This window comes from Prenolepis imparis, unplaced genomic scaffold (genome assembly GCF_030444845.1).
Source record: "Prenolepis imparis isolate NDT839.2.m4 unplaced genomic scaffold, iyPreImpa1.0 SCAF_184, whole genome shotgun sequence".
NCBI lineage: Eukaryota > Metazoa > Arthropoda > Insecta > Hymenoptera > Formicidae > Prenolepis > Prenolepis imparis.
This window is the reverse complement of record NW_028141342.1, coordinates 18,061-28,539: the sequence shown is the minus strand read 5'-3', so window position 1 is coordinate 28,539 and position 10,479 is coordinate 18,061. Positions and strand designations below refer to the sequence as shown.

General features: G+C 32.9%; 1 protein-coding gene and 1 pseudogene across 1 annotated transcript; one reads left to right on the top strand and one right to left on the bottom strand.

Moving 5' to 3' along the window:
* The first annotated feature begins 500 nt into the window (after positions 1 to 500).
* LOC145947915 (uncharacterized) lies at positions 501 to 5,849 on the top strand (annotated as a pseudogene).
* A 3,498-nt stretch (positions 5,850 to 9,347) lies between these two features.
* Positions 9,348 to 10,184, bottom strand: LOC145947914 (rab GTPase-activating protein 1-like). The gene is made up of 4 exons (XM_083057678.1): positions 10,098 to 10,184; positions 9,945 to 10,004; positions 9,677 to 9,868; positions 9,348 to 9,585 (listed from the first exon to the last, which is right to left on the bottom strand). Exons 3-4 carry the CDS (start codon positions 9,827 to 9,829, stop codon positions 9,352 to 9,354), a joined length of 387 nt encoding a protein of 128 aa, XP_082913804.1. The 5' UTR covers positions 9,830 to 9,868; positions 9,945 to 10,004; positions 10,098 to 10,184; the 3' UTR covers positions 9,348 to 9,351.
* Between the last annotated feature and the right edge of the window lie 295 nt (positions 10,185 to 10,479).

Below are 10,479 nucleotides of genomic sequence, written 5' to 3'. Positions count from 1 at the left end.
TAATAATCGCGCGGCGTTGCCGAACGTGATTGACGCGAGATCCGCGAGAGACGCGAGACGCTACCGTGTCTTGTGATTAATCGAAGCCTTTGTATTATGAATGCGCTAATTTAGAAAATGTATAACAAAGTTATTAAAAAAAAAAGTATTATAACGTATTATAATACTTTTTGGAAGAACATTTTATTTCTTTCAAATAGTGGCACTTCTTCTAAAAAGTCTGGCAGATTTTCTCTCAAAAATTCCACGTACGTCTGGCCAGTTAAAATATCTGGTAGAATAACGGGCCCAAATATTTGGGTACCCATTATTCCAGATATTTATTTTCCAACGTACTTGGAAATTTTTGAGCCCCGTTACTCTGGGATTTTCTTCGCTCCAATAATGCATATTGTGCGAGTTAAAAATCCCTTCTTGTGTGAATAATGATTCATCACTGAATATCACACGGGAAGAAAATCTTGGATCTCGATCCACTTTTCTCAGAAAATTTTCACAAAATGTTCTTCTTGCCTAGTATTCGGGTGGTTGCTCGAGAACACAACTTATCGTACTCAACAGTACAAAGAACGTTTAAAGAAGAAAAGTTGCACGCATTTCATTACACACGCGTGCAACATTTACGACCAGAAGATTATCATGCAAGACGAACGTTTTGCGAAAATTTTCTGAGAAAAGTAGATCGTTTCCCGAAGACGCTTCCCGAGGACGTCGACGACTTGGAAACCAGATTGCGATATGCAATTTGGAATATCGAAGAGGAAGTAATGGAGAACGTCCAATTAAATTTACTTAAACGCATGAGAGCTTGCATAAGGATGGATGGTGCTCATTTTGAGCACCTATTATAAATTTTTTAAAATTATAAATTAATCCGCTCTTTTCAGAGCGACCAAAGTCAATCCGCTCTTTTCAGAGCGACCAAAACCAATCCGCTCTTTTCAGAGCGACCAACATATTTATACATGGAACATCTTGTTCGCAAAACAATAAAAAAACATAAAATAATTATTTTTCTCACGTCTCGCTGAGAAAAGAAAAAGCAAAACGTATAATGTTAAGTTATTTAAAAAAAATACTATCACAATAAAATATAAAATATGTTTGATTCATTTTACTAAATTGCATAGTAAAATTAATCAAACATATTTTATATTTTATTGTGATAGATATTATTATTTTTAATGTGATAAATATTAATCAGAGAAATTTTCAAAAAATTCTTTCCATACCATATTGTCCCATGATTATCATGATTCTCAGGGTAAATTCTAAGAGAAAATTCTCTCTGATTGCGTGAGTGTATTCATCAAAGTGTCGATAATACAATTTATAAAAAAAGAATCGTTTATTATTCGGTGTGTCACGGTGTGTCAACGTCTGTGTCAACGTCAACGTTGTGATCTATTCCAGTCGTACAATTATTCATCAGAAGACATCTCTATAAGGTAAGAATAAGTAAGAGAGAGAGAGAGAGAGAGAGAGAGAGATAGAGAAAAAGAGGGTGTATGTACACACGCACACACACACACACGCACACACACACATCGCGTGTAGATAACAGCTGATCGCAACGAGCGCCTCGCGTAATCGCCCGCGTCGGATGAGTTGCGCCGCTCCTGCCTACCGGCCGTACCCGTGCCGTAATTCGCTAACTATTTCCTTTTATAACTTAAAAACTAAACTTCGGATAAAATTTTGGCAAAGGAAAAATCGTCTCAGAATTCATTCAGGAATACGACATTTTAAGGACAAACGGTTGTTTCGAATCACCCTGTATAACCGCTCGCAGAGAAGAATCATCATCAGATCATTACTGAAATATTATAATCATAATCATTATACTGAGATCATATTACATTGAGAAACTAAAGCACAGTCAATCCGATATCAATTCGAGATATATAATCATTACCACAGTATTAGCTTCTAGATACGATTCGCATACTTAAGATTATTAAACAGTTATACTTAAACTTATAGTGATACTTATAAAATATATATATTAGAGTACACATAAAATAATGTGTACTCTAATACACATAAAATAATGTGTACTCTAATATGCTCTATTACAATATGCGTACCAATTTCACTGTTTTTTCTTTAGATAGGGAAACTGTATTTTTGAAATATTTGTCGTCAGGTTGTGGACTTTGGATGTGCAGAAATGAGATTTTTGGTACACTTGAAAAATATACAAGGCGTGGAAGAGATACTTTGCGTTGACATTGATAGAAAAGTTTTACAGTCTTACAAAGCAAAGGCGGAACCACTTCTCGTAGAATACCTAAGTCCTCGAAAAACACCACTTACAATTGAAATATATGAAGGAAGTGTAACACATAATGACCGAAAGTTGGAGCAAACGGATGCTGTAATTTGCATCGAATTGTATGTTATATTGCATGAATATTAACGTAGAGTTTATAGTCTTATTTTATTTTAATTGTTCTTTTATATGAGATGCTAAAATAATATATGTACACACATATATAGTTTTTATATATAAATATTTCTTAATTCTAGAATTGAGCATTTGCATGAAGATACATTAATGGATCTGCCCTTTAATATTTCTGGATACATCATGCCAAAAGTGGCAATAATAACTACTCCAAATGCAGACTTCAATGTACTATTTCCGAATTTCGCAGGCATCAGACATCCAGATCATAAATTTGAATGGACAAGGGAACAATTTCAAGACTGGTGAGTAAAGCTTCTTCGAGTTTTGTTAAGCTTGGAACTGTAGAAAATTTCTTTTACGTTTATTATTATTTTGTTAACAGGGCACAAAACATTGTGGTGAGATATCCATCGTATAGCGTAATGTTTCATGGAATTTGTGAGGGACCTGAGGGCACTGAAGAATTAGGTACATGCACACAAATGGCAGTATTTCACCGACTTTCATCGATAAAAGAAAGCAGTAAAATAATAAGAGTAGATGAATTATTTAAACTAGTGGATAAATTTGATTATCCTATATTCGTTGACAATCACTCAGACAATGAGATATTACTGCATGAAACGATAAGATATATCTTCTCATCTTATTATGGTCAAGAAGATGGTCAAGAAGATGAAGGAGTAATTTTAAATAATATATTATCTTACTTACATGAAAGAAATTTCACTGTTTCAATAGAAGTACTGAGAAAAGTCCTAAAAGACGCAAATTGGGTTATCAAAGATCAAGAAGATGGACCAATAGTATTAGTTAAATCTATTTCTGATTCTGAGGATGAGGACTTTGATGTGGATAATCTTGTTTCTATAGATGAAGAAAATAGAATACCACAATCCACTAATGCAGATGAACAAGATTTACGTGAAAATTCGTATACTGAAAATTGGAATGAACAACCTAGCATCATCATACCTGAAAATTGCTCTATTATCCAAGAAAATATTTATTTATTCGATGGAGAAAATTTATTAGAATATGAATCATCTGAAAAACCGCATGTAATTGACGACGATGATGTTATTAGACATTCAAAGATTAGTGATATTACAGAATCTTTAATATATCTTGAACAAGAAGCTCTCAAGAAGATTTCAAGTGCTCTGACTTCTTTCTCTTCAAATGAGACGGAAGTGGATAGCAAAGTAGAAAGGCTCAATGCTGATACGCCATCAGGTTTCGACACATCTTTGGCAAAATCCAACAGTAGTTTAGCATTAAATTATTCGTCCGGCGACAATACAGTAATAGAATCAACTCTATCACAGACTAGAGATATAAATTTAGTAGCTGCAGAATTACAAGTACAAAAACCTACTAATTTCGAACCGTACATGTCTGTTTCACGTTCATCAACGTCGCCACCACTTCTCTTGAATTCCGAGTTAAATAATTCTTTGAATAATAGCGCAAGTTTTCAAAACGAATGGTGCGACAGATTTCATCCTTTTTCATTGAACGACTTACTTTTCGTCAATCTGAAATAACAAATGAGCCTATGAATGTAGAAGAATCTACCACAGAGAACATACTTTCCTTACCATTCAAACAAAGTTTTCCAGAAGAAGATTGTGTACAAATAAGTGAAATAAATTCTGCAATATCAATTTCAAATTATTCTAAAATAAACAATAGTTGTAAAATTGAACAAGTGACTTCAGTTAAGAATCAAATTTACGAAAATAATGATACAGCAGATATAGTACCATTAAACGTTTTTGATAGTAGTCCTAATAATCAACCAAAATTTACAAGTTCACCCAAAGTTTCTACAAAAACATCCACTAATAACATTGAACGAAGCGATTCCAGATTAAAAGAATCATCTGCAGTGAATAGGAATTTATCATGTATAATAGAAGCAGCTAAGGAAAATGTGTCGGATACTGATAGTAGTTCATCAAAAGATATTAGTCAGAAATCTAATAGCACTACTACTACAGAAATATTTCAATTGTGCGTGGATCCTTTAAGCGATAATATTATCAATACTTCAAAATGTAATGTAGACTTACATCTCGTTAGCAATAATACACAGCAACATTTGTGTTTAGAGAACGAAGAATTTAGCAAGATTGTAGAATCAACAAGTGATCCTGAAAAATGTGTAGAGAAAAGCGATATAATCAATCGTGAGTCTGATATTACAGATGATGTACAAAATATAGATGCACACCACAGCTCGTCATCGGACAAGAATATTAATGACAAAGAGGAAGATGTGTGTTGTACATTAATCATAACAGATGATAATGATACGACAATGAAAGCGCACCAAGAAGATTAATGATTTCGCACAGTCGAATGTAAGGAAAAAGAGCTTAACTCCGCCTAAAGAATTATCGAGTTTCAAATCGCAGAACAATAGCGAATGCTCTTCTACTGAATGTGCCAAAAAACCTAGTGTTTTAGAAAATGATAGACTTATACCTAATAATAGCAATAGTAGTAGTAATAAAGATACAACTAATGTTCAATTTATATCAGTATTGAAAAAAGGTGACGAGATTGTTGGTACAAGCAAAGATGTAAATACATCGAATATCGTCGGATCAGTAAATATCGAAGCTAAATCATCTCCGTTTGAGACTCCGCCGAACAGTTGGTCCTCCGAAATTATGGATTTCGGTTACCCGAATTCGGCATCCGTGCAAGATATAACGCCAGAATATGATTTGTCCAGCATAGCTCAGGATCATATACCGGATTCTGAATCGCCGAGCATCGCGGAAGCGCCGAGACTCGGCATTTTGGAATTGATCGAGGTGGAAAATGGTGATTTGGCGAACAATAACAGAGATGATGAAGGTAATAACATGATAGCTGTGGGTACCGACGATATCGAAAACTTGCAACCGCTCATCGATGTATTGGAAAACGATCTCGAGAATGAAAACGATATTTATGTAATGCAAAACGGCTTTCCTATATGGTTATTGAGATTATTGGACATGGCCAATCTGCTTGAATTTGATATGCAAGCTCGGCAAAATTTGAGGGACCTCGAAGATGAAGTTGCAGGTAACTATGTGTTCTCCTTATCTTTTTGCACTGTTTGCATAGGCAAAAAATATATTTTTAAATTTTATATTTGTAATTGTAATATTTAAATAATTTTAATGTTTATTAAAAAGTATTATAATATTATTACTAGATGATGGTAACTATGTGGGTCGTGACGAAGGTTTCGATAGCAGTTCTTCCGAGAATGAGAGCGATATATAAATTGGAAAATGATTACAAGCACAAAGAACAAAAAACTTTACTTACTTGGGACGTGAAAGGGAGAATGTGATGCGTGTGATATAATTAAGATATTTAAATATAATCGTACATATCATTCTTTGACGTTCCCAACAAAGTCTACAAGATATAGATTTGGAGGGTAAGGTTTTATACATTGGAGAACATTCTTGCTTATATTTGATATCTGATGAAAAATTTTGCATTTTACATTAGAATATTTGATATGAAAACAACATTTTTTTAATTTAAATGGTTAAATCATGTTGACATTTAACTACCTCTATATTTATTTTTATTTTTTATGGCGTTATGAAATTATAATGTTTTGAACCTATGTGTAACAGCAAGGCAAATCTGATTATTAAGTAGAAACATATTTTTCTCTTTCTTTATAGTTGATTAAGTATAACTTATAATTTCTATTTTTATATTGTAAATCAAACATTGCGTTCTATGTTATTCATCTCTCTCAAACTTAAGGAACGGATTGCAAGAAGTTTTTCAAATTGTAGCTTTATATCAGATAAATATATCTCAGCTTCTCTATTTCATAGAAAAGATCAAATATTCTTGTTAATAGTAAAAATTTCAAGAGATTTGATCTTTTAACATATATATACATTTACATATCACATGCATATACATACATATATATATATTTTCTTACGATTCTACATTTTCATTAATTGTTTATTGAATGTCAAAAGTTTTCAATGCAATAGTTTAGATCTTAATGTAATATTGATGAAAGTTCATAAATATGTTAAGTTTCGATAAGTGTAACACACATATATATGTATATACAGGGTGTCCGGTAATAGTCGCATCAACCGTCGTTTGCAGGTAGAGCTAGTTAAACCGAGTAGAAAAGTCCTCTACCATTTTGTGATATTCTCAATAATAAGAGAGAAATAAATTAAAGAAAATCAGCCAATTCGCGCGATGATAAGCGTGCGGCGAGAAGAGACAGCCCACACGGGGGTCCAGAGTTAGCGCTACTCGTATGGAGTTATTGTCTTTTGTAAAGCGCTCCTCCCCGCTTCATCGCGCGCTTAGCAACCGTGTAACATTATACTGTTTCTTTTCGCCGCATGCTTAGTAACGACATAAAACTGGGCTGTCTCTTCTCGCCGTCGTTACGCGAATTGGCCGATCTTTATTAATTAATATCTCTCTTATTATTGAGAATATCGCAAAATGGTAGAGGACTTTTCTACTCGGTTTAACTAGCTCTACCTACACACGACGGTTGATGCGACTATTACCGGACACCCTGTATATATAATATATACAATATATATGTAAATTTGTATATATATATATGTATATATATATATATATATATATGTGTGATATCTGGTACATTATATTATCACAAATGTGTGATATATTATGAATATTGAGTTGTTTTGTGATTATTTAACTACAATTTTCTTAAAACTTCCTAAGACTGAGACTGCATAGAGTTATGTTCGCGCTCGTGCTTTGGGTAAATAAAATTGGTATAAAATCTGATAGTAGATATAATATTCTCGATATATTTTGACCTAATACAGAAAAGCATGTACATATTGTATGGCATAAAAGTTATGAACTTCTTAATATTATATATTTTACATGAAGACGTGCGATATCTTCCTTTATTTCAATAATAATATTGTTGAATGAAATTACAGGGTATACAGTGTGTATGTGTGGTTTATACGTAAGATTAGCCTACAACTTTACATAATTCTGTTAATAGACCATTTCGACTGTTTTGTAGTATTTACAGAAATAAAGTCTTTTATTTTTTGAGTGATATAACTGGTTATTCGCTAGAGTACAAGCAAAACGTGACATAAACTTTACTTGCAATCGTGTACACAGTTTTCCTTAATTTTATCGCATTTTAATAAATTCCTTTTTTAATCGAGAAATTAAATAAACATGAATCGTGTTTCAAATAAATCGAATTGTATAACTCAATGGCATAAATGCCATAAATGAATATGTTTGTAGAATTATAGACAATTTTAGTAATATTTCGTTGCGCGTAACAATTTCTTTTTTAATTTTTTAAATGCAATTATACATAAATAAATATATATCATATTTGAGTAAATGGCATGACTCACAAAGTTAAGTTTGATAGTCAAGAATGTGCTATAGGGATATATTAGCAAATTTATTGTTAAAACACTTATAATACTACATAAAATTACAAATATTTGACAGAATTGCGCTTTTAAGTAGTGCCTTAATGCCAGTAAGCTCTATGGCTTTTAATAGTGTGTTTGTTTCTTGCTATCAATTTTGTCAAAACAAAGTGCAAATTGCAACTAAACAAAATTCTGAGTATCTCGCATTTATTTGTTATATTTTTTTACACGCATAATCTATTTTGCTATATTTGTATGATTAATGTCTCATTACGGAACTAGAGATAAAATATATACGCTTCGCGCGAGTTTATCGGTGATGAAAATACATATAAAAAACTAAAACAGTGAAAACTTTTAATATCAATTCTAACACACTAATTGTGAATCAGTAAAAGTATCATAACTATACGTACGTACCATCATCAATTACGTCAGTTAAATTGAAATCATTGCAGAGAATAGCTGACTTAATAATAAAAAGCAATAATGGAAGAAAACGCATTCACACAATTTTGGAATGTTATATTAATCCGGATAAAATTAATTAAGAAAAAAAAGAATAACTCTTCATTGCTGTGTTACGCGATATAAATCTTGATTTATATTGTATATTGATATCGCGCATTTGTTGTGTTACTTGAAAGCACTGTATACACGGTAGAAGTTTCTACATTTTCTCCCTTTCATACTTACGACTAGTTTCGTACAAAACGCGGCATATATTACTTATTTTGTGTATTTTTTAATATTATAAATAATTTACCGTATGTTTGCGTACGTAATGCGATTCTTTTGGCGGTAAATTGTCGATTGTTAGTAGCCCGCGTAATAAGTGTAGTGTTATATCATTTTTTTAAAATTTTATCAAGCATAGAAAAGCTCGCGCATTGCTTTACATATGCTAAAAAAAAAAAAATTAAATTAAATTAATATAAAATTAATATAAGCGTGTTTATACTCGTAGAGTATTGAAAGAAAAAGATCACAGAAATTAATCTAATTTTGAAGAACAAAAAATGTAACACCAATTTTCAATATATAATTATTAGCGATAAATAGGGCTGCCTGAAAAGCACTTTGACATGCGAAATATGGCGGATAGTGGTGACAGAGAATTACATCATCGACTTAACAGATCGTACATTACATGTAACTACGAATATACGTCATGTTCACGTATTTGTGCCTGGCATATTTGACTCCAACTCTTCCACTGGCATTTTGTCTATAATAAAAAATTAACGAATATAAATATGAAATATCGTTCATGCGAAAGAAAGAGAAAGAGAGATAGGAAGAATATTAAACAACATCAATGAGAAATATCGATGACTGTGTTTCTATAAAATATTTTTAAAAAATTTGAATACAGATAAAATGAGCTTCTCATTCGTACGATTGATATTTTATAAATATTACGTCTTATTTTAATATTATAAAGTTTTATTGTAAAAAAATTACTCTCTCTACTTTAAGGAAATGCTTACTGCATCACACAACTTCCTTGAGACTGTCCCGCGCGTCGCGGCTTCGAGAGTGTATCAGATGATGCAAATCGCCTCCGGGTGCGCTATCGCGTCTCAGATCTCTCAAAGCAGCCGGAGCCAGGACTTCCCTCTTGTTCGCTGCTTCCTTTATGCTGGACAAGGTTTTACTGAGCCACGGCCAGCTGTTTCGCGCGGCTTGCAGCTCCGAGGCAGTAGCGTGCAATTGATGCGTCAGATCCTGCATCGCAAACGCGATTTGTATCAAGGATTTCTATATCTTGCGATTTCGAAAAATTAATGTAACGCAAAAAAATATATATTCTTGTCACCTGATTTCGACACTCGGCCTCGACGTGAGCCAACTTGGTCTGCGCCAATTCCAATTCTAATTCGCACACCCTTTCCTGCACTCTGTGAAGCATAGGATCTATTCGATTCTCCAAGGGATGCGCGATATCCGCTAATATATTGGACGAATCCATTATACATGTCCTGCATTTCTCACATTTTGAAACCTTCGCCTGAAACATCAGTTGTTTTATTTCTGTACACGAATAATATAACGCAAATTGAATCATAGGATGAATCGTAACGCACTCGTAATTCGCTCAACGTTGTCTTTGCGGCATTGTAATCGTCTTCCAAACGCTGACAGATCTGAAACAGTATAAATTGCGTTTCCTGCAGTTCTATGCAATTGAACTCATTTGAAATCTTACTATGTGGAATCAAATAATGTTTGGCAAATACCTGCTTGTATTCGGTTATAATGACGTTGCTTCTGCGACTTTCGGCGTCTGCCCGAGCCACCTCACGTTATAACATCTCTTTAATCTGCAACGGTTCCGCCTCCAATCTTTGCTTCTCTTCTTCGTTTCTGGCCACTGTACCTCGTAATTGTTCCACCTCGTTACTGTACTCGTCAGCATTTTCCTGTGCCTCTATACGAAGAACAAACACAATTCTCATTTAGGAGAGTTTAAAAAAATATAATTAAATATAGATTATAATTATAAGAAATATATTATAAGAATACGCCGATTTTGTTTAAAAATTTTTGACATTTTATAATTATCCAAAATTTCTCACAAAAAATATAATTATATCTTACAATTATAATGTTTTAATTTAT

Excerpts from the sequence above, each read along its gene's own strand:
- LOC145947914 (XM_083057678.1), bottom strand. The coding sequence starts at position 9,829 with ATGGATTCGTCCAATATATTAGCGGATATCGCGCATCCCTTGGAGAAT. Across the intron at positions 9,586-9,676 it reads AGGCCGAGTGTCGAAATCAG|GATCTGACGCATCAATTGCA; the intron begins GTGACAAGAATA and ends TTTGCGATGCAG.